General features: G+C 40.1%; 1 protein-coding gene across 4 annotated transcripts in view; it reads right to left on the reverse strand.

Annotated features, from left to right (window-relative positions):
* Nucleotides 1–4,293: 4,293 nt before the first annotated feature.
* CadN (neural cadherin) overlaps nucleotides 4,294–25,791 on the reverse strand; it is a gene marked incomplete at its 5' end in the record, with an annotated part of 755,916 nt that continues 734,418 nt past the window's right edge. For all 4 annotated transcript variants that reach the window (XM_070094821.1, XM_070094823.1, XM_070094822.1 and 1 more), the window contains 2 exon segments: nucleotides 4,294–8,043; nucleotides 22,043–22,198. In XM_070094821.1, the coding sequence (XP_069950922.1) occupies nucleotides 7,931–8,043; nucleotides 22,043–22,198 (269 nt within the window).

The following is a 25,791-nucleotide window of genomic DNA, read 5'->3' on the forward strand; positions in this document are numbered from 1 at the left end:
TCGCTCTTGTCTTCTCTTCAACTACCACCTTTCTATGTACATGTAGCATCTCACTTTTCCCTACCCCCCTGGGAAGTTCCAGCTGTTCGAGTCTGTTCTTTCTCCCTCCCTTGCTCGAAAGCCCAACTGTCTACGGTCGCTTCCCGCTCTCTTTTTCTTGACCACTTTCACTCTCATTCTCATGCCATTGCTGTGTACACAGATGGCTCTAAGTCTTCTGACGGCGTAGGATTCGCAGCAGTGTTTCCGGACAGCGTCGTACAAGGGCATTTACTATCTTCAGCTAGTATTTTTACTGCTGAATTATATGCCATCCTTACAGCACTTATCCGTATTGCATCTATGCCTGTGTCATCATTTGTGGTTGTCTCAGACTCCCTTAGTGCTTTACAGGCTATACAAAAATTTGATACACCTCACCCCTTAGTCCTCCGTATCCAACTTTGGCTACGCCGCATCTTTACTAAGCATAAAGATATTGTTTTTTGTTGGGTCCCTGGTCATGTTGACGTACAGGGCAATGAACAGGCAGACACTGCTGCGCGGTCAGCAGTACATGACCTACCAGTTTCTTATAGAGGTATTCCATGTACGGACTATTTTGCTGTAATATCTTCCCACCTTCACACCCGTTGGCAACAACGTTGGTCTACTATGCTCGGCAACAAACTTCAGTCTATTAAACCGAGTATAGGTTACTGGCCGTCTTCTTATCACCAGTGTCGAGGTTGGGAGACTACTCTCTCCCGTCTTCGCATTGGCCATACTCGTCTTACTCATGGATATCTCATGGAGAGGCGACTTGCTCCTCTCTGTGAGAATTGCCAAGCTCCATTATCAGTCAGCCACATTCTGTTGGACTGCCCACTTTATCAACGAGCACGCAGAATTTACCTCTGTCGTCGTCTTCGCCCCGCTGCTCTCTCTTTACCTTCCCTTCTCGCTGATGGACCCACCTTTCATCCGGACTCTCTTATTGACTTTTTGACAACGACTGACTTACTTCACAAATTCTGATACTTTCAGCCCTTTCTACTTGTATCTCTTGCTACCCTCTACCCCCGTACTATCCCCTGCCCCGCTGTTTTCTGTAACCTGCTGATCATCCCCCCTCCCTCCTGCCATCCAATTCCCTTGCTTCCTTCCCTACCCTGCAGCGCTGTATAGCCCTTGTGGCTTAGCGCTTCTTTTTGATTATAATAATAATAATGACCGCACAGCAGCATCTGCCTCTTCATTGACCTGCACATCGTGTCCAGGGACCCAACAAAAAACGACATCTTTGTTTTTGCTAGCCACACGGTGCAGCCCAAGTTGTATACAAAGGATCAGTGGATGAGGGGAATCAAATTGTTTAATGGCCTGTAAAGCACTGAGGGAATCTGAAATGATCACAAATGCCAAAGGAGATGTACATGCAGTACGGAGAAGTGCTATGAGGATGGCATACAACTCGGTGGTAAAAATACTAGCCGAGTCTAACAAATGACCCTGGACAACATAGTCAGGGAACACTGCTGCAAACCCAACAGCATCAGAAGATTTAGAACCATCTGTATAAACAGCAATGGCATGTGCATGAGACTGGAAGTGATCAAGAGAAAGAGAGCAAGAAGCAGCCATAGGTAGGATAGCTTTGGCACACGGTAGTAGGGGAGGACAGACATGAACCATTGGAACCTTCCAAGGGGGAGGAGAAAAGGCAGATGCCCATATGAACATATAAGGGAGGTAACTGGAGAGAAGACCGGGGTGAGTGAAGATGAAGAGAAAGCAGTTGGAGTAAGCAGGGGCACCGAACAAATAACGTGCTTCTACTAACGTCTGAGACCAATGGATTTACCTAAGGCCGTACCATTCTAAACATTCCTCACATTTTCTAGCTACCTGAGATTTTTTACGCTCTGTCGTTTCAACTCGCTTGAATAGTTACATGTGAAAATACATTTTTGAATAACAATAAAAATAAATAGATTTAAGCGCTAAACCCTGCTTGGAGGGATCTGTGAAAGTTGGAATGAGCAACCGTTGTGGATTTAGAACTTAGTTTTGACTGTAATAATATTAAGCCACAATACTGTGACTGGAACAATATACAAATAACCTGCAAAGAGACAAACTCATGATGACGTTTCAGTTCGACATGGACCATTAAATAACACTGGTCTGCATTTGCAATGTTTTTAATTTTTATTTTAATTCATTCTATTAGTTTTAAGAGCATATAGCCCTTGTGGCTTAGCGCTTCTTTTTGATTATAATAATAATAATTAAGAGCATATGAATTCCAAATGAACATTAATCGAATCAAATGATTTTATTAAAAAAATATGCTCCTAATGGTTAGCTTACATATTGAATCAAAGGAAGGAGAACTGTTTTGATTTTCGCTCATGCTGTGCATCGAGACCATTATGTTTCAATGTGATATCAGCAGTAATCCGCCATGCTGACATTCCATTTGCCCTGGTATCGAGTTTCGATGGTGCAAATATCCTGATGGAACCACTCTCCTTGTTCCTCACTGTAGCCCCCACAATTGTTGGGAAAATAGTCAAGATTTGAGTGCAAAAAGTGCATCTTCACACTCATTCTAGACCCAAATTGTTGGAAACTTGAAATCAGGTCTTGGATCATTTTTTCATATTCAGGGGAGTGCCTGTTTCCCAGGAAGTTGTAGACAATCTGGTTGAATGAAAACCAGGCATTCACCTCGACACTTGATAATGCTTCATCAAAATGATTGTCCTTCATCAATTCCCAAATCTAAGGGTCAACAAAGATTCCTGCCTTTAGCTTGCCTTCACTTGTATAGGGAAACTTTGACTCCAGGTACTTGAAAGCAGTTCCATTCAAGGCCTTCACAAAATTTTTCATAAGCCCTAATTTGATGTGGATAGCAGAATTTTCTTGGGGTCAACTAGTAGCACAGTTTTCACGTTGTGATTTCCAGGTAAGAAGCTGCTGCTTGGTGGCCAGTCTTTTTGTTCATAGTATGTATTGGCTGTCTGCCCTACTATCCCAAGACAGAAAAACAGGGATACTTGATGTATCTGCCTTAAAGAGCTAGTAGGAGAGCAATAACTTTTAAATCACCACAAATGAGAAAATTGTGATTCTGGTACTTGACTGGAGGCATTAGATGTGTTCAATAAGGTCAGAAATATTTGAACAAAAAACTAAGAGATTCCTCTTTGTCAAAGAGCTGAGTGAATTCTGCTTCATGATGACGATACTAAGCAAATGTTCCAGGAGCTAGAAGCCTGTGTTCTCTCAGTCTAGAGCCAAGTAGCTGTGCACTTTCTTTTGGAAGGTTAGGCCTCTCACCAAGTCATTGAGCTCAACTTGGTTGAAGGGTTTGAGATCGTCATTTGTTGGTGGTTCACTGGTATCAGACTCTGATGAAATTTGCTGTCTCAGGTGGCACAGGCCTTATTGCCGAAGGAATATTTGGGTATATTATGTGATCTTTAGTCTTCTTGTTGAATCCAGCTACTATAGTCATACAAAAGTAGCAGTCATCATGGTGGTTCATCTGCTCCTGCCATGCCATTGGTACTCCAACTGACCACATTTAGAGCTTGCTGATGCAACTCTTGCAAACTTTGTGTGGTGCAAATGGTTTGCCCTGGTCTCCAAGTTTGCAGCCAAAATAAGCATAGTAGCAGCACTTCAATAAAGGAGTAATGTTGCTCCTGGAATCTGAATGGGTGAATTGCCGGCAGACATAGCAAAATGTCTGGTGAATTTATGCAGCAGCCTCTAGACATAAATAATCTGAAACTAAAGAAAATATATTAGATTTAACATTTAAGTCAATATAAGGTAAGAATTTTAATCGGTAATATACCACTTTCTCATTTACATATGTTATATGAAAAGAGAAACGTAACGTTTCCGTATAACTTGACAACCTGATGTGATGGAGATGAATAAAAACACAATGAATCATTATTTTCCATATATATATACTGAAAAAATACCATCGAGTCAATAAAGTAAATCATGCAGACCAGTGCACACTCATTCCTGTCCCCCGTTCATATATTTTTGGGCTCCCTTCCCTTCACACTTCTCTATGTAACTACTTAATGGTACAAGTTAAACTGAAATGTCATAAGTTTTTCTCCTATGTGCAAATTATTTGTAGGGATAGATCTTTTGGGATAATGCAGTAAGTTCTTTAGAGTTAGTATTTTCACTAATATTATATGTACATCATTAATGCTTCTACCATTAGTTAGTATTGTATATTTATTTAGTCAGTACTTGCAGAGGATATAAAACAACAGATACACAAAGGCTTTAATCTATTTCAGATGACAATGCAGACACAGTAAAATCACAGCTTAAAAACATCAAACAAAAGCTTAGTTGCTATGGCTTCTTGTCCATTTGGGGACATCACTGCTGGATAACTTTTAACTCGGCATGAATAAGGGTACAAAACTTTCCATTTTTTATCATATTTCTTTTTTTTTCTTTTTTTTTTTTTTTAGGAAATATTCTACTCTTTGACCATTTCTGATTCCCTGGGCCAAAGTTCTCATAAGAATAGCAAATGGACTTGAGACACTACAATGAGAAATTCTGGGGTTTGTGACACTTAATAAGTGAGGATACAATTGAAATTGATACATAACATTCATACAAGTTGTATAGAATACTTCGGCCTGGGAATGACTCAGATTTCTCTGTACTGGGATATGAAGAGGGATGTAAAATAAATTGAAAATTAATTAATATCACCTGGAATCAATGATTAAATGAAATATAAAAATAAGCTATAATATATATAGTAACATACATATGTACATACATTTTACGTCTGCATACATACACGTATTTATGTCTGCAAACATATGCATATTTATGTCTGTAAACATACATATATTTACATCTGCAAATCTGCAAACATACTCATATTTATGTCTGCAAACATACACATATTACGTCTGAAAACATACGCACATTTACGTCTGCATCATCTTCTTTCAATAAACTGGCTGTATCCCACCGAGGCAGGGTAACCCAAAAAGAAAAACAAGTTTCTCTTTTTAACTGCAGTAATGTATACAGGAGAAGGGGTTACTAGCCCCTTGCTCCCTTACGTCTGCATACATACATATACATGTATTTATGTATGCATACATGTATATATTTACGTATGCACATATATATATAAACACACACACATATTGAATATATAAATTAACAACTACTAACTTACCATGCTTGGGGAAGGTCAGAGAAATCTGGTTTTAATGTTCCTTGAGTTCTAGTAAGATGATAATTCTTCAATACAAAATGTGAAAATGAATAATGCATTCATACATACATCTTTTGGTATATGGAATGCTATAAAAACAGGTTGGCTGGGCTCGGCAAACTTCAGGGGAAAAAGTTTGTCTTCTTGTGCAGAGACTAAAGAGACAAACTGAGTCACTGACCTTTTGAGATGATGACTGAAACAAATAAATGAAGGGGTAAAGCATGGTTAAGTTGGTGCACAGGTAGGTGCAGTTAATGCTCTGCACAAGAAAACTCAGATTTCTTTTTCTTCTCAAGTCTCTTTCAGATACAAGGTAATACTTTATTTATTTGGTCCAAGAACGCTGAGAGGACCCACTGAAAATTGATCCGAGACCAACACCATTCTATTTATGACCAACTTGTGCACAATAGCTCTAACACTAGGATGATGATAATAATAATAATAATTAATAATAATGATGATATAAGAAGCCAATGACTAAACAACCCAGCCTGCTCCCACCAAATATGGCAGTGCTGTTGAGGTTATGTTGTGTGGTGATGAAGAGTTCACACTCTTAATATATTTTTTTCCTAATCTCATAATGCTTTTGCTAAATCAACAATTTTGTGGGTCCAAAGATAATTTATAACTATTAACACAGACTGAAGAATATACTTGTGGACTGGAAAAAGAGTTTCCGTTTCTGAGGGGACATCACCACAGGCGAGACCTATGGATGGGTAGGTGGGCGGCGGGCTGTGGCAGCCCATACTGTACCAGGGCTGGAATGGGGGATTCTGGGAACAGGAATGGGAGGATAACTGACCTCGGGGGGGGGGGGGATTTGTGGGCATGGGGCAACTTGGGTGAAGAGGCCCAGGTTCAACTATGGAAACACCTGCATGAAAGAAGTGGCCATGTGGAGGTATATTTCTTACCTTTTAAGTTATCTATATACACTAACGAGATCAGATTCAGCAGAATTATAGTAATAAAAAAGGAGAAAAAGTAAGCATTTATTGCTTCCTTTGCAGTATAGAGTACTATTCTTAAATTACAGAATTGTACAAAAAAACTTAAACAGATGTTTTGGTCTCTTCATCCATAGCTGATCCACAATCTACAAACATCAGCACTTGATAAATCAACTGTCATTTCTTCCAAACACTTGCACAGCAAGACACCAAGAGAAGACTACAGTTCAGTAATAAACTTGCTAATCAGTGAATGCCTACAATAATGAAGCTGTCGTCACATGTCTAATTGATCTTGCTGTCTAGCTTTCATACAGATGAGCAAATATTGAAAAAGAACTATTTCATTCTTTGAGACATCTATCTCCTCCTTAATTATCTACACATGTACAAAAACTTTACATACATTCAACACTTCTCACACAGGGTATTTTCAGTACTGCCTGAGATTCATTTGTGAGTACTTGTATACAGGCCTGGCTTTTGCCTGCAAAATGCACAGAGTTGCAGTACTGACCTGATATAAACTAAGGGTGAGAGTAGTATACAAGGGGAGACAAACCAACCACATCCTCGTGCACACAATTAAGAGTACACTACTTAACTCATTATGTGAGAAATAAATGCTGCCCTCAGAAAATCTGTGGTGCAATACACTGAACCTTTGTATTTCCTTGATATGCTTCACAGTAGTAGTGAGTGAGGACAAACAAAAAAATCAGTAAGAACAGTACAAAATGTACTCTGAATGTCGGTAGTCCACAAATCAAAACAGATTTGCCTGGGGTACTTGGCACGTAACATGGGTCATAACAAAAACACGTAAATACTCAATCCAAGTCTTACTTCCACTTTCATCCCATACTATCACACAACTGTCTTTTATGGAATGTTAGTTCAACCACCATAGTCTTCAATGAGACTGATAACACTGCCTTCACCAAGGCTAACTGTCCTGAAGTTCATAATTAGACTGGACATGTTTCATCACCACAAATGATTACAGAGGGAGCTTTCAGTCTACACTGAACACTGGCATTTCTATCACCTCATTGTTAAAGTCTTGGCACTGTGAGGGTCATGCCATTAATGTGCAGAACATTAGGTATGAGGATAAGTCTTTTTCTGGAAAGGTTTCATGGTCAATCTCTAGCAGAGCCACTTGTTTCATGGCTACCTGAAGGAAGCTATGTGGAGGATGCATTTTACCAAATAGAACAGTATGAAATATACTATATTACATGTGTGACTCCATGAGTATTCTAATACTGTATTAATCACTAAATAAATGACACTGCAGTTCTCTTATGAAGTACAGTATATTAAAATAGAAGAGAACAACATTAAAATTTTCAAATTTGCAATGTTAATTAATGTAGGGATTGAATTTCATATATATAGCACCAGTGAAGATTTCAAACATCCAGTGACAATGATGTGATTCATGATTTGATAATCATGCTGGTATTACAAATTTAATTAACTATTTAAGGCAACATGTATAATGTAGATGCAACAATCTTGCAGCAACACCTCTCTCCACATAGACCTTCAGATTCTCTTAAGAAAGTAGGATCGACCTCACCCTCCTGACCAGAGTCCTCCTGGTTTAGAAATATGTCAACAGTGCTCCATGTTACTATATATAAACTTGCTCAATCAATGAGGTGAATCCCATGGCAAGGCTCCAACCTGAGACTTAATGGTCCTCCTCCTCTTCAGATTCTCCATGACCATACATATCTGCTAACTTACTGAAACGTGGACCCCAATTGTTCAGGTAGTCAAAGTCCTGTTCGTTGTCATCAGTGCCTACAAAGAGAAATAATGATACTTAATACTGGGTTGTGGCTAAAACTAACCTTCTGTCTCCTGTGACAAAAATATAAAATTAACTAAGAAATCTGAAATAACAATTGCTCTATATTGCAACCTTAACATACAGGCTATCTAGAAAAAAAAATACTGCACACAATTTTAATCATATGCTTAAGTAACTACAGAAAAGTATTCAACAATATACAGCATGTATACAAAAAATCCTATTTTTGTTTTTATTTCATGTTTATGCCATGTACAAAGATCCAGTATACTGTGACTGATCAAGCTCCTGACTGATGGCTGCAGTGAAGGATTAAGACATCAAATAGAATGCTCCTTATCATAAAGCTGTACAAAATTAGAACAGGTACCAACAGTTCAAGGACAGTATAGTGTAAACATGAGACAGTCCCATTAGGTCTTAAACTTCTGCTGCTAATAAACTCGAATGAGCCATGGTCCTGGTATTGCCAAGTCCAGTGATTTTTAACAAGTCCAGCTCTATTACTGAGCTATGGAGCTTCTATAGCTCTTACACAAGCTCCATAGCTCAGTGATAAAACTGGACTTGCCAATCCAGGACCACATTTCAATACCCCCATCTATCTTTCTGCTTTTTCCATCTGCTGCTAATATTTAATGAAACAGTCAAGTGAAAACCATTTGCTGTGCCAGGAGGCAAATGTACATGCAGACCTTCATTCTCTTCCTTCAGGAAGGTACCACATCTTGCCAAATGAGTGTGAAACTTAAGCCTATTATATGTTTTGCAGTTTGGTAGGACTGCTAGCTTTTTCTTTCTACCTTATTAATATGCAAGATGACAGGTAAATCTTACAACCCCCCTATGTATTTGCACGTTATACACTTCTCTACTTTTCTAAGATTTTTTTACCAGTTCTTATCTCTTTAATATTTACTTACTAGGTCAGGAGGCCTAGTCTGAGAAAGGGCTGCAAAGGCAATGACCCTCTGTACATTTAATGATGTAAAATGTATACTGAGATCACAGCATCCTTCTTTGCAGAGCAAAATATCACCAAAGGTACTTATCTAGATTTTTTTATTTATTATCACACTGGCCGATTCCCACCAAGGCAGGGTGGCCCGAAAAAGAAAAACTTTCACCATCATTCACTCCATCACTGTCTTGCCAGAAGGGTGCTTTACACTACACTTTTTAAACTGCAACATTAACACCCCTCCTTCAGAGTGCAGGCACTGTACTTCCCATCTCCAGGACTCAAGTCCGGCCTGCCGGTTTCCCTGAACCCCTTCATAAATGTTACTTTGCTCACACTCCAACAGCACGTCAAGTATTAAAAACCATTTGTCTCCATTCACTCCTATCAAACACGCTCACGCATGCCTGCCGGAAGTCCAAGCCCCTCGCACACAAAACCTCCTTTACCCCCTCTCTCCAACCTTTCCTAGGCCGACCCCTACCCCGCCTTCCTTCCACTACAGACTGATACACTCTTGAAGTCATTCTGTTTCGCTCCATTCTCTCTACATGTCCGAACCACCTCAACAACCCTTCCTCAGCCCTCTGGACAACAGTTTTGGCAATCCCGCACCTCCTCCTAACTTCCAAACTACGAATTCTCTGCATTATATTCACACCACACATTGCCCTCAGACATGACATTTCCACTGCCTCCAGCCTTCTCCTCGCTGCAACATTCATCACCCATGCTTCACACCCATATAAGAGCGTTGGTAAAACTATACTCTCATACATTCCCCTCTTTGCCTCCAAGGACAAAGTTCTTTGTCTCCACAGACTCCTAAGTGCACCACTCACTCTTTTCCCCTCATCAATTCTATGATTCACCTCATCTTTCATAGACCCATCCGCTGACACGTCCACTCCCAAATATCTGAATACATTCACCTCCTCCATACTCTCTCCCTCCAATCTGATATTCAATCTTTCATCACCTAATCTTTTTGTTATCCTCATAACCTTACTCTTTCCTGTATTCACCTTTAATTTTCTTCTTTTGCACACCCTACCAAATTCATCCACCAATCTCTGCAACTTCTCTTCAGAATCTCCCAAGAGCACAGTGTCATCAGCAAAGAGCAGCTGTGACAACTCCCACTTTGTGTGAGATTCTTTATCTTTTAACTCCACGCCTCTTGCCAAGACCCTCGCATTTACTTCTCTTACAACCCCATCTATAAATATATTAAACAACCACGGTGACATCACACATCCTTGTCTAAGGCCTACTTTTACTGGGAAAAAATTTCCCTCTTTCCTACATACTCTAACTTGAGCCTCACTATCCTCGTAAAAACTCTTCACTGCTTTCAGTAACCTACCTCCTACACCATACACTTGCAACATCTGCCACATTGCCCCCCTATCCACCCTGTCATACGCCTTTTCCAAATCCATAAATGCCACAAAGACCTCTTTAGCCTTATCTAAATACTGTTCACTTATGTTTCACTGTAAACACCTGGTCCACACACCCCCTACCTTTCCTAAAGCCTCCTTGTTCATCTGCTATCCTATTCTCCGTCTTACTCTTAATTCTTTCAATAATAACTCTACCATACACTTTACCAGGTATACTCAGCAGACTTATCCCCCTATAATTTTTGCACTCTCTTTTATCCCCTTTGCCTTTATACAATGGAACTATGCATGCTCTCTGCCAATCCCTAGGTACCTTACCCTCTTCCATACATTTATTAAATAATTGCACCAACCACTCCAAAACTATATCCCCACCTGCTTTTAACATTTCTATCTTTATCCCATCAATCCCGGCTGCCTTACCCCCTTTCATTTTACCTACTGCCTCACAAACTTCCCCCACACTCACAACTGGCTCTTCCTCACTTCTACAAGATGTTATTCCTCCTTGTCCTATACACGAAATCACAGCTTCCCTATCTTCATCAACATTTAACAATTCCTCAAAATATTCCCTCCATCTTCCCAATACCTCTAACTCTCCATTTAATAACTCTCCTCTCCTATTTTTAACTGACAAATCCATTTGTTCTCTAGGCTTTAACCTGTTAATCTCACTCCAAAACTTTTTCTTATTTTCAACAAAATTTGTTGATAACATCTCACCCACTCTCTCATTTGCTCTCTTTTTACACTGCTTCACCACTCTCTTAACCTCTCTCTTTAACTTATCTAGATTTGCTTAAGATTTTTATTGAAACTCAGGCTAAAGATCTTCAACCGCAGTTCATCTTTCAACAAGATGGTAATACCATCTCAGCTGAATTATATCATGAGGGATTTCACTGATAGTCATATACATTATATGGCAGATGGAATGAGGGTGATGGGGTTATATAATGACTCTCCAAAAATCACCAGACTATTCAACTGGGCTTCAAGTGAGGATATGGCATGGATACCCTTGACTGCACAAGATTGATTTTGCTGATTTAGAATGCCACATACTGAGTGTAATGACCATAATCATGCCCAATCCTCTTACTAATATTTTATGAGCTATTGACTAGTATAGTGCATATCAAAGTGAAGTTGCTACAATCAATAACCAAAATTTAGGTATATTTTCTTCAAAACTCTATGTTTTTATCATTAAGTAAAAGTTATGAATGAAGTTGTATCATTCTTTTATTTTATTTTATTAGCACATCGGCCATCTTGCACCAAGGTAGGGTGGCCCGAAAAAGAAACTTTCATCATTCACTCCATCACCGTCTTGCCAGAGGTGCACTTACACTACAGTTATAAAATTGCAACACTAACACCCGACTTCCAGAGTGTAGGCACTGTACTTCCAATCTCCAGGACTCGTGTCCAGCCTGCCAGTTTCCCTGGATCCCTTTATAAATGTTACCTTGCTCACACTCCAACAGCACATCAGGTCCTAAACACATTAATCTCCATTCACTATCTAACATGCTCACGCATGCTTGCTGGAAATCCAAGCCCCTCACACACAAAACCTCCTTTAGCCTCTCCTTCCAACCTTTCCTAGGCCAACCCCTACCCTGCCTTCCCTCCACTACAAATTTATACACTCTTGAAGTCATTCTATTTTGTTCCATCGCCTCTACATGTCCAAACCACCTCAACAACCCCTCCTCAGCCCTCTGGATAATAGTTTTGGTAATTCCACACCTCCTAATTTCCAAACAACGAATTCTCTGTATTATACTCACACCACACATTGCCTTCAGAAATAACAAAAAGGCACAAATACTGTGACGAACAACACACAAATAACCTGCACGTAGGAGAGAGGAGCTTACGACGACGTTTCGGTCTGACTTGGACCATTTACAAATCACACTGGACATGACATCTCCACTGCCTCTAGCCATCTCCTTGCTGCAACATTCACCACCCATGCTTCACACCCATATAAGAGCATTGTTATAACTATATTCTCATACATTCCCCTCTTTGCTTCTATAGACAAAGTTCTTTGTTTCCACAGACTCCTAGGTGTACCCACTCACCTTCTTCCCCTCATCAATTCTATGATTCACCTCATCTTTCATAGACCCATCTGCTAACATGTCCACTCCTAAATATCTGAATATATTCACCTCCACACTTTCTCCTGCCAATCTGATATCCAATCTTTCATTACCTAATTTTTTATCTTCATCACCTTACTCTTTCCTATATTCACTTTAAATTTTCTTCTTTTACATACTCTACCAAACTCATCCACCAACCTTTGCAACTTCTCTTCAGAATCTTCTAAAAGCAGTGTCATCAGCAAAGAGCAACTGTGACAATTCCCACTTTGTGTTAGATTCTTTTGTCTTTTAGCCCCACACCTCTTGCCAACACCTGAGCATTCACTTCTCTTACAACCCTCTACATAAATACTGTATATTGAACAACCATGGCGACATCACACATCCTTGTCCAAGGCCTACTTTTACTGGGAAATAATCTCCCTCTCGCCTACATGCTCTAACCTGAGCCTCACTATTCTCGTAAAAACTTTTTACTGCTTTCAGTAACCTACCTCCTATTCCATACATTTGCAACATCTGCCACATTGCCCCCCTATCCACCCTGTCATATGCCTTGTCCAAATACATAAATACCACAAAAACCTCTTTACCCTTATCTAAATATATATTTTTAATTGTAAACACTTCATCTACACACCCCCTACCTTTCCTAAAGCCTCCTTGTTCATCTGCTATCCTACTCTTCATCTTACTCTTAACCCTTTGACTGTTTCGGTCGTATATATATACGTCTTACGAGCCACCATGTTTGACGTATTAATACGCATAAATTCTAGTGGCTTCAAATCAAGTGGGAGAAAGCTGGTAGGCCTACATGTGAGAATGGGTCTGCGTGGTGGGTGTGTGCCCTGTGAAAAAAATCGGGGACTCAGTGGTGCATTGTGGGAATGCCATCTTGGTAGTCGATTTTCACCATGCCTCGGGGTAAGAAGTACCTTACTCATCGGTGGATTGGAGGTCTTTTGTTCCCAAGTGACAGCTCTAACAGTGATGGAAGTGCCAGTGAAAGTGAATTTCATGGTTTTGGAGAGGGTGTGACTGAAAGCAGTGCCCAGGATAACGTAATTAGTGATGAAAATCCAGATGACCCACAACCCTCCACCTCTGGTGCTGGGCCGTCTCATTCACGTTCACCTGTACCAGGACGAAAGAGGAAACTATTTGCCCGTGTACAAGACTCAGATGTGAGCAGTGAAAGTGATATTGATAGTGATTTCAAAGCTATTGAAAGCAGCTCTAGTTGCGACAGTGAAGGTGAATATTCTCCAGTGAAACGGCAGTATTTACGACACAGCATGCATTCTGGTAGTGTGCCATATGCTCTTCCAAGGGGAATGAGTCAATCTTGGAGTACATCCCATGGCCCTACGCCACAAACTGATAGTGAAGATGACGATATTGTTACAATGGGGATGAATGATGTGTGTGGGGCAGCAGGTGGTGGCGGCGACACGAGTCGTGTGGCACCAGCAGCGGGCCATGCTACTGCCCACGCTGCTAACTCAGCACAGCCACAACCACCCTTAACCATCCCCACACTCCCACACCATCCACAACCACAACCTGCATGACAACAACCTTCACAACCACAACTACCTGTAAATATTCAGTACCCACCAGCAGACCACATCTGGGATTGGCAGCAAGGTGACAATTTTGTTCCCAATCCCCATCACTTTGATGAAATACAAAGCGGAATATGGCCATCATGTACACTTGGGAACAATGCCACTGAACTGGAATGCTTTCAGTTATTCTTCGATGAACCCCTGATGGACATTATTGTCAGGGAAAGCAATACATACTTCGAGTACAACACGGCAAACACAATTCTTTCAAGAAGGCCACATCTACACCAGTGGAAGGACACAACTGTGGCAGAGATTATCTCTTCTTTGCCACAATAATGCTTATGCCACATGTGTATAAGCAGTGTCAACACATACTGGTCGACAGACTGCCTGATTTCAACCCCAGCTTTCGGTGACATTATACCAGTGAATCAATTTGTGCTACTGTTATGTATGCTACACTTTTCAGACAAAACAAGGCCTGACAGAAGCGACAGGTTATATAAGATCAGGAATGTGTTCATGTACCTGAAACAAAAGTGCTGTATGTACTTCTATCCCTTCAAGAAGCTTGTTATTGATAAGTCTTTGATTTTGTTCAAGGGCAGACTGTCATTCAAGCAGTATTTACCAAGCAAGAGGAAACGCTTTGGTATAAAGTTATTTGTACTGTGTGATTGCAAAAGTGGTCTGGTTTTGGATATAACTGTGTACACTGGCAGTAATACATTGCAAGATACCAGGAAGTTACTGGGTATCTCTGGTGATGTGGTTAGAACAATGATGGAACCATATCTTGGTAAGGGGCATATTTTATATACTGATAACTGGTACACAAGCCCTTTACCCACTGATTTCTTGTGAGTGAACATGACAGACATATGTGACACAGTGCGTGGAAATCGTAGACACATGCCTAGGTTCGACGCAGGCACTCATAGAGGTGAAGTTCAGGTGTTTGCTGCCAATGACATCATGGTATTTCGGTGGCATAACAAACGTGATGTCACATTGTTGACATCAGTTCACCGACACGAAATGGTAGACACTGGCAAGCAGAATAGACACACCAATGAACCCATTGTAAAACCTGCAGCTGTGATGGACTACAACCTCAATATGCACTTAGTGGACAAATGTGACATGCAGATTGGGTTTGCTGATTGTGTTCGCAAGAGTTGTAAGTGGTATATAAATTTTTTTCTATCTTTTTGACATTTCCATGCTGAATGCTTATAATATGTATAAGTTGAAGACCAACAACAAACCCAAATATGGTGAATTTTGTTTGTCAGTTATCAGACAAATAATATTCAAGTATACCAAGGAACAACACTTGCAATAGGCCAGTGCCCACGAAATTACCAACATGTGCCATCTCGTCTGAGGCCTGGTGATCACTACCCCATACCACTGCCTCCTACTACTTTCAAGAAAAATGCTCAGAAGAGGTGTAAGGTCTGTGCACATACCACAAAACGCCCACAAAAATGCAGAGAAACTCGTTTTATGTGTGTGAGGAGTGTAAAACACCATTGTGCATACACCCATGTTTCAAAGAATTCCACAAGCTGTAGCAGTTCTAGGAAAGTGTCCAGTGATTGTACCTATGTATATATATTACAGAACAATAGTAATAAACATTTTTTTATATTGTTTGTGTAAACAAGTTTTGTAAACAATATGATACTAGTGTTTTTGCTATAATTGTGTTACATTCAACGAATGTATATATGAACATTGCACCATACTTAGGTCTCACAGGCCACATATATTATGTGAAAAAATAAAATAGTGAAAAAACAAGAAACCTTCGAATGCAAGTAAACCGAAGTTTACCGGGCGAGTGGCATTCGCTGCTGTTGCCAACTACAGCTCATTTTCTGCCAACTTTACGCCTCTATATCTTGGTAAGTACTGATTGCAAAAACAATCAGAAAATTAATTTTAACATTTTCATAAGAAAAAATCATTTTTTTTTTTCGAATATTTTTCGACACCAGGGGACACCTCAGGATTTGGGGTTGTGACAGTCAAAGGGTTAATTCTAGGTCTACTCAACAGACTTCTTCCTCTATAGTTTTTGCACTCTCTTTTATCCCCTTTGCCTTTATACAAAGGAACTAAGCATGCTCTCTGCCAACTCCAGGTATCCCTAGGTCTACCCTATCCTCTTCCATACATTTATTAAATAAAAGCACCAACCACTCCCAAACTTTTAACATTTCTATCTTTGTCCCATCAATCCCAGCTGCTTTACCCCCTTTCATTCAACCCACTGCCTCATGAACTTCCCCCACACTCACAACTGGCTCTTTCTCACTCCTACAAAATGTTATTCCTCCTTGCCCTATACATGAAATCACAGCTTCCCTATCTTCATCAACATTTAACAATTCTTCAAAATATTCCCTCCATCTTCCCGATACCTCTAACTCTCCTTTTATAACTTTCCTCTCCTATTTTTAACTATTAAATCCATTTGTTCCCTCGGCTTCCTCAACTTATTAATCTCACTCCAAAACTTTCTTATTTTCAGCAAAATTTGTTGATAACATCTCACCCACTCTCATTTGCTCTCTTTTTACACTGCTTTACCACTCTCTTAACCTTTCTTTTTCTCTCCATATACTCCTCCCTTCTTGCATCATTTCTACTTTGTAAAAACCTCTCGTATGCTAATTTTTTCTCATCGTCATTTCATCAATCGCTCTAATTCCCTCCCACACCCACTTTCCTGTAACCACAAACTTCTGCTGAACACTAACACTGCATTCTTAAACCTATCCCACACATCTTCGACCCCACTGCCTATACTCTCACTAGCCCATCTATCCTCCAATAGCTGTTCACATCTTGCCTAAACTGCCTCCTCCATTAGTTTATAAACCTTCGCCTCTCTCTTACTTGCTGCTTCCGTTTTCCTTGTATCGCATCTACCTTTTACTCTCACTGTAGCTACAACTAAAAAGTGATCTGATATATCATGTACATCCTGAAGTCTACCCAACAGTCTTTTATCTACCAATACGTAGTTGGACAAACTACTGTCGTTACGGTCTACATCATATCTTGTATACTTATTTATCCTCTTTTTTTTTTTTTTTTTCCAACAAACCGGGCGTATCCTACCGAGGTAGGGTGGCCCAAAAAGAAAAACAAAAGATTCTCTTTTTAAATTTAGTAATCTATACAGGAGAAGGGGTTACTAGCCCCTTGCTCCTGGCATTTTAGTCACCTCTTACAACACACATGGCTTAAGGAGGAAGAATTCTGTTCCACTTCCTCATGGAGATAGGAGGAAATAAACAAGAACAAGAACTAGAAAGAAAATAGAAGAAAACCCAGAGGGGTGTGTATATATATGCTTGTACATGTATGTGTAGTGTGACCTAAGTGTAAGAAGTAGTAGCAAGACGTACCTGAAATCTTGCATGTTTATGAGACAGAAAAAAGACACCAGCAATCCTTCCATCATGTAAAACAATTACAGCCTTTCGTTTTACACTCACTTGGCAGGACGGTAGACAGGTTGGTAGACAGCAACAACCCTCCCTGGGTGGTTGCTGTCTACCAACCTACTACCTAGGTAAAATATGTCTTTCTTTCTTCTTTCAACACACCGGCCGTATCCCACCGAGGCGGGGTGGCCCAAAAGGAAAAACGAAAGTTTCTCCTTTTACATTTAGTAATATATACAGGAGAAGAGGTTACTAGCCCCCTGCTCCCGGCATTTTAGTTGCCTCTTACAACACGCATGGCTTACGGAGGAAGAATTCTGCTCCACTTCCCCATGGAGATAAGAGGAAATAAACAAGAATAAGAACTAGAAAGAAAATAGAAGAAAACCCAGAGGGGTGTGTATATATGTGCTTGTACATGTATGTGTAGTGTGACCTAAGTGTAAGTAGAAGTAGCAAGACGTACCTGAAATCTTGCATGTTCATGAGACAGAAAAAAGGACACCAGCAATCCTACCATCATGTAAAACAATTACAGCCTTTCGTTTTACACTCACTTGGCAGGACGGTAGACAGGTTGGTAGACAGCAACAACCCTCCCTGGGTGGTTGCTGTCTACCAACCTACTACCTAGGTAAAATATGTATAACCTACAAAAAAAAAAAAACCTTTCTATACAAAGTTCAATCAAAGGGCCCCCCCTTTATCATTTACACCTGGCACCCCAAACTTGCCTATCACACCCTCTTTAAATGTTTCTCCTACTTTAGCATTCAGGTCCCCTACCACAATTACTCTCTCGGTTCAAAAGTTGCTACACACTCGCTTAACATCTCCCAAAATCTCTTTCTCTCTCCTCTACACTCTTCTCTTCTCCAGGTGCACACACACACCTATTATGATTCACTTTTTGCATCCAACCCTTATTTTAACCCACATAATCTTTGAATTTATACATTTATATTCCCTCTTCTTCCATAACTGATCCTCCAACATTATTGCTACCCCTTCCTTAGCTCTAATCCTCTCAGATACTCCTGATTTAATCCCATTTATTTCTCCCCCACTGAAACTCACCTACCTCCTTCATCTTTGTTTTGCTTAGAGCCAGGACATCCAACTTTTCATTCATAACAAAGCAATCATTTCTTTCTTACCATCTGCACTACATCCACGCACATTCAAGCATCCCAGTCTTATAAAGTTTTTCTTCTTCTCTTTTTTAGCCCATTGCTCCTGGCAAGGCACCAATTATAAAAACTTACATTTGTACAGTTCATGATATTTTTAAAATATTTGTACAGTACTATAGTCAAATATTAATAATAATGTGGTTAGTGCACTAATATTAACATTATTAATGGATGTATCAATCTTGCATAGCAAATTTACAAGAATTTCATATGAATTGCAGAAATCTTTACATGAAGATGCAAAACTGATGCAGGCCATCACAATTTACATTGTCCGACTCTAGCCAACCAAATAATGTAACTGATTCGACCTGTCCAGGAGAAAGCCAAATCTCATTATGTTTCAAAGGAGCAATGAACTAACACTGCTAGGCAACTATGGCATAACTAATCACTTCCAGGTAACTATGACATAACTCATCAATAAATACAGCACATTAATAATTACCTAAGCATAAACTGATTAACCTATTTAATTGATTGCATGATTGGTTAACATTATGTAGAATGTTGTCTGCCACTTTAATATTTTCTCAAACTATATACAGTGGAACCCCGGATTTTGTCGTTAAACCAGAAGGTCTAAATCCGAAGCAGATGAAAACCAAAGCAATATTTCCCATAAGAAATAATGTAAATAAAATTAATTCATTCCAGACACCCAAAAATATTAACAAAAATACATTTTTTAAAGAATAACTATAGTTTTACATACAGAAAAGAATGAGAAAGAAACATGACTTATGAAATGGATAAATGAACATTTAACATCACACTTACCTATACTGAAGACTCTTGTTGGGGTATGGCTTGCGAGAAGGGAAGAGGGAGGAGGAGCAAAGGTTATTGTTTGGAAGGGGAATCCCCCTCCAAAGCCCTATCCGGGGTTACCTCCCTTCTTTGTCTTTTACTGGCACTGGACCCCTGTCGTACTAAAAATCTGTCCAGAGAGCTCTGTTTCTGGCATCTCTTAACCCTTTCAGGGTTTCGGCCGTACTAGTAGGGCTTAAGTGCCAGGGTCCTTGACGAACTAGTACTTATAAATTCTAGCGCCTTCAAATCTAGTGAGAGAAAGCTGGTAGGCCTACATATGAAAGAATGGGTCTATGTGGTCAGTGTGCGCAGTATAAAAAAAATCCTGCAGCACACAGGGTGTAATAAGAAAAAAAAAACTTTGACCGTGTTTTTGGATTAAAACAGCGACTTTGCACTGTATTTTCATATGGTATTTATTGTTGTATTCTAGTTTTCCTGGTCTTATTTGATAGAATGGAAGACATATTACAGAAATTGAGATGATTTTGACTGGTTTTACAATGAAAAGTACCTTGAAATTGAGGTCAAAGTAGCAGAAATGTTCAATTTTTACCAAAGTTCAAAAGTAAACAAATCATGCTAAGCATCCAATACACGTCAACTGGCGAGTCTAATATTCTTTCACAAGTGCGCCGATATTATTTATACCATTTCTACACTAATGCAGTAGTCTGCATAACAGTAAATCTTCTATTTTTTGTGAGAATAAAAATTCAAAATAGAAAGCAAAAGAATGTAAGTGGGATGTGACTAATGAAGAGAGGAAATGTTATATTAGTGCCAGGAATGTCTTTCTTGTTTATTCTGGACCCTATTTGGAAATTGGCATCTTTTGAAATTTGTGTAAAATTGGCAAAATTGCTAAATTCTGACCACTGTATTGGATAGTTGAAATCGGTAAATGGGTGGTTTCTTGTACTCATTCGATAGAAAAAATGGAGTTCTAGCGAAATAGGTATGATTTTTATCAACTAGTACACTGGAATTGGCTGAAAATAGGGCTCAAAGTGGGCAAAATCGCCAATGCGTAAACATCGCCGAGACCGCTAACTTCGCGAGAGCATAATTCCATAAGTTTTCCATCAAATTTCATACTTTTGGTGTCATTATGATCGGGAAAAGATTATCTATCTTTTCATAAGAAATTTTTTTTTTTTTTTTTTTTTTTTTTTTTTTTGAAATTTGGGGGACCCTGAGAACAAGTCTCTGAGAGGGCCTGTGGACCTTGAAAGGGCTAAGATTTGCCTAAAATGGGACAAGGTACTGTCACTGAACATGTTGCAGATATGACTTATCAGCTTGGTCAGGGTAATATTTTTCCACAAGAGTTTGCACATCATTCCACTTTGCACAAATGTCCTTAATCACCCCTTCCACAACATCAGCTTCCTTGATTTCTACTTTCTGTATCAGGATGGAATTGATTGTTGATTTGGACTTACCATACATCCTGGCGAGCTCGGCCACACGTACGCCACTTTCGTATTTTTCTACAATCTTTTTCTTGAATTTGCCTAAAATGGGACAAGGTACTGTCACTGAACATGTTGCAGATAGAGGTGTTTCTCACCTTCTTTACCAAACAGCTGGCACTAGGAACTTTCTTTGGGCCCATGGTGGCTTATTTCACAGTCGTAACTCAATAAACGAGCACAAAAAACAATGGATTATTATGAAATGTTTCAGATGAATGCTCACTCAATCAGTGACAGAGCCAGACTGAGACACATACACGAGTGGCAGCGTCCTGGGTGGGCGGACGCGTCTGATACGGACAATTTCCAGGACGAGGTACGTAATCCAGAACAAAATTTTGCCAAAAAAAATGGTCAAAATCCGAATCATACAATATCCGATGCGGACGAAATCCGGGGTTCCACTGTATATAGTAGTTTCTGGTTTGGCTTGTCCTATTAACTAGATGAAGTGGCTTCATAAAAATGAAAGGTAAAGAAAACTGTGCTTAGAAATGTGAAGAACAGATGTGTATAACTCCTAGCAGATATATACTGTGAGAAGAGGAAGCAGGGATCTGTTACCATCTGAAGCCTTTATTCTGCAGCTTAACAAATACCGAACATGACCTTAGAGGAAAGACAAAAGAAAGAAGAGGTGCCAAACTTGTTTTAGAACATTCTTTGAAATTTATCTGGCATTGTAACGGCAGCTTAAATATTGAGAACACATTCAGATGTCTTTCGTATGTAATGCAGATGCTAGAAATATTCATAATCATCATCACAGAATTTTCCATACCTTCCGTAAATTATATTTGTTCTAGAACTTGACTTTAGTAACTTTACTGAACGTACACTGTTTAAATTTGCTGAAGGTCTTAGAGTGATGTTAAAATATACAGTGATCATCTTACCTTCTTTTTCATCATCTCTATGTTTGTTCACTCCATATGTATATGCAAGTGAGAATTAGAGAGAGCAAGGGAGAAGATTACCTGAGGCCAGTGAAGAGAGTGATCCAGCAGTAGAACCACCACCCTCATAAGCATAATTGCGAAGGTCGTCAAATGGAGGAGCATTGGGATCATTGTCTGCCTTGCTCTTGTGCTCACTAATAAACACACCCACATCTGGCTGACCTCCAGGACCATCTGTTGACATTAAGTTACATATCTAATCATGAAATATATGCACAGAAAAGGTTTTGCTAATAGGTAATAATTTTTTTTTTTTTAGAAAAAAGGATAAATAAGAATAAGAGACATAATATATGGTGAAATGATAGCAGTCCATTGGACTACATATAGTAACTCAAAGGTTAATGTCCTGCCCAGCCTACTCTGGCCTGTCCCATCCTGCCCAGCCTACTTTGGCTTGTCCTGTCCAGCCCTGCCAGCTCTAGCCTGTCCTGCCCTGGCCTGTCCAGCCCTGCCTGCACTGGTCTGTCCTGTCCTGCCCTGGCCTGTCCAGCCCTGCCTGCACTGGTCTGTCCTGTCCTGTCTGCTCTGGCCTGTCCTATCATGTCCTGCCCAGCCTGTTCTGACCTGTCCTGCCCTGCCCAGCCTGCTCTGGCCTGTCCTGTCATGTTTTGCCTGCTCTGGGCTGTGTTCTCCTGCCCAGCCTGTTCCGGCCTGTGCTGTCCCATCCAGCCTGTTCTGGCCTGTGCTGTCCTGTCCAACTTACTCTGGCCTGTGCTATCCTACCTGCTCTGGTCTGTGCTGTCCTGCCCAGCCTACTCGGGCCTTCCCTGCATCTCTCCCTCTACACACTTCTCACCTCAGGTACATAAACATTTACTCTAACCCTCTTCTCACATCTCAACTTTATTCTAACCCACATAATTCTTCAGTTTATACACTTACAGCCCCTCTCGCTTTTTCATAGTTGATCATTTAATATTATGTACAAGTAAAATAAAAGACATGCTTTTATTTTCCCCAGCAAGTAATTCTTGTTATTAATAACAAAAAAAGGCACAATACCGTGACTGGACCGATACACAAATAACCCGCACATAAAAGAGAGAAGCTTACGACGACGTTTCGGTCCAACTTGGACCATTTACAAAGTCACACTGTAAATGGTCCAAGTCGGACCAAAACGTCGTCGTAAGCTTCTCTCTTTTATGTGTGGGTTATTTGTGTATCTTGTTATTAATCAAACCCTAGGGAACCAGGGCACTACACTTCAGCCAGGAAGTGCTGCTGCTGCTTTGTGATAGCACACAGCAGTCAGATGTTGTATTACCCTTAAGGGTTTAGCACTTTCCACGATATACAATGTAAATAACATGAGTTGTTGAAGTAAACTGCTGCCAGACAAAGTGGCAGCTGGCAGACATGTATGCATTTTTCCTTGCCTTAACAACCACAATGTGCCATCTACTGGTCTCTGACTGACCCTAGTTCATGGCTCGTCATTTTTGCATGGAAATGGCAGCATTGTGTTTTGTTAATGATTTTCTGTCTTTTCATTAATCTGAAAGCCTCCAAAAAAAAAGTTCATGAAAAACATTTAAGAAAATACTTTACAATATATCTAAAGTTTTTGCTAAAAAAATACTAAACCACTGTGTAGATGACTGCTTCTGCCTGGATTATTCGAGTCAGAATAGTAAAACTGAAGGCTCTAACCTCAACCTCCATTCCCTCTGGCCATAAAGCTGTCATGAAATAGTACAAAGAGAAATGTTATTTCTTAATGAAGAACGTGCATGGCAATTTAATGAAAGAGCTTTTATTGAAAAAATAACATTACCCCTACTATATTTCAAAGGGGGGGGAGAGAGAGAGAGAGAGAGAGAGAGAGAGAGAGAGAGAGAGAGAGAGAGAGAGAGAGAGAGAGATATAGAGAGAGAGATATATAGAGAGAGAGAGATATATAGAGAGAGATATATATATAGAGATATATATATATATATATATAGAGAGAGAGAGAGAGATATATATAGAGAGAGAGATTTTTTTTATTTTTATTTTTTTTTTTTTTTTTTTTTTTTTTTTTTTTTTTTTTATCACACCGGCCGAGTCCCACCAAGGCAGGGTGGCCCGAAAAAGAAAAACTTTCACCATCATTCACTCCATCACTGTCTTGCCAGAAGGGTGCTTTACACTACAGTTTTTAAACTGCAACATTAACACCCCTCCTTCAGAGTGCAGGCACTGTACTTCCCATCTCCAGGACTCAAGTCCGGCCTGCCGGTTTCCCTGAATCCCTTCATAAATGTTACTTTGCTCACACTCCAACAGCACGTCAAGTATTAAAAACCATTTGTCTCCATTCACTCCTATCAAACACGCTCAAGCATGCCTGCTGGAAGTCCAAGCCCCTCGCACACAAAACCTCCTTTACCCCCTCCCTCCAACCCTTCCTAGGCCGACCCCTACCCCGCCTTCCTTCCACTACAGACTGATACACTCTTGAAGTCATTCTGTTTCGCTCCATTCTCTCTACATGTCCGAACCACCTCAACAACCCTTCCTCAGCCCTCTGGACAACAGTTTTGGTAATCCCGCACCTCCTCCTAACTTCCAAACTACGAATTCTCTGCATTATATTCACACCACACATTGCCCTCAGACATGACATCTCCACTGCCTCCAGCCTTCTCCTCGCTGCAACATTCATCACCCACGCTTCACACCCATATAAGAGCGTTGGTAAAACTATACTCTCATACATTCCCCTCTTTGCCTCCAAGGACAAAGTTCTTTGTCTCCACAGACTCCTAAGTGCACCACTCACTCTTTTTCCCTCATCAATTCTATGATTCACCTCATCTTTCATAGACCCATCCGCTGACACGTCCACTCCCAAATATCTGAATACGTTCACCTCCTCCATACTCTCTCCCTCCAATCTGATATTCAATCTTTCATCACCTAATCTTTTTGTTATCCTCATAACCTTACTCTTTCCTGTATTCACCTTTAATTTTCTTCTTTTGCACACCCTACCAAATTCATCCACCAATCTCTGCAACTTCTCTTCAGAATCTCCCAAGAGCACAGTGTCATCAGCAAAGAGCAGCTGTGACAACTCCCACTTTGTGTGTGATTCTTTATCTTTTAACTCCACGCCTCTTGCCAAGACCCTCGCATTTACTTCTCTTACAACCCCATCTATAAATATATTAAACAACCACGGTGACATCACACATCCTTGTCTAAGGCCTACTTTTACTGGGAAAAAATTTCCCTCTTTCCTACATACTCTAACTTGAGCCTCACTATCCTCGTAAAAACTCTTCACTGCTTTCAGTAACCTACCTCCTACACCATACACTTGCAACATCTGCCACATTGCCCCCCTATCCACCCTGTCATACGCCTTTTCCAAATCCATAAATGCCACAAAGACCTCTTTAGCCTTATCTAAATACTGTTCACTTATATGTTTCACTGTAAACACCTGGTCCACACACCCCCTACCTTTCCTAAAGCCTCCTTGTTCATCTGCTATCCTATTCTCAGTCTTACTCTTAATTCTTTCAATTATAACTCTACCATACACTTTACCAGGTACACTCAACAGACTTATCCCCCTATAATTTTTGCACTCTCTTTTATCCCCTTTGCCTTTATACAAAGGAACTATGCATGCTCTCTGCCAATCCCTAGGTACCTTACCCTCTTCCATACATTTATTAAACAATTTCACCAACCACTCCAAAACTATATCCCCACCTGCTTTTAACATTTCTATCTTTATCCCATCAATCCCGGCTGCCTTACCCCCTTTCATT

This window comes from Cherax quadricarinatus, chromosome 48 (assembly GCF_038502225.1).
Source record: "Cherax quadricarinatus isolate ZL_2023a chromosome 48, ASM3850222v1, whole genome shotgun sequence".
Classification (NCBI taxonomy): Eukaryota; Metazoa; Arthropoda; class Malacostraca; order Decapoda; family Parastacidae; genus Cherax; species Cherax quadricarinatus.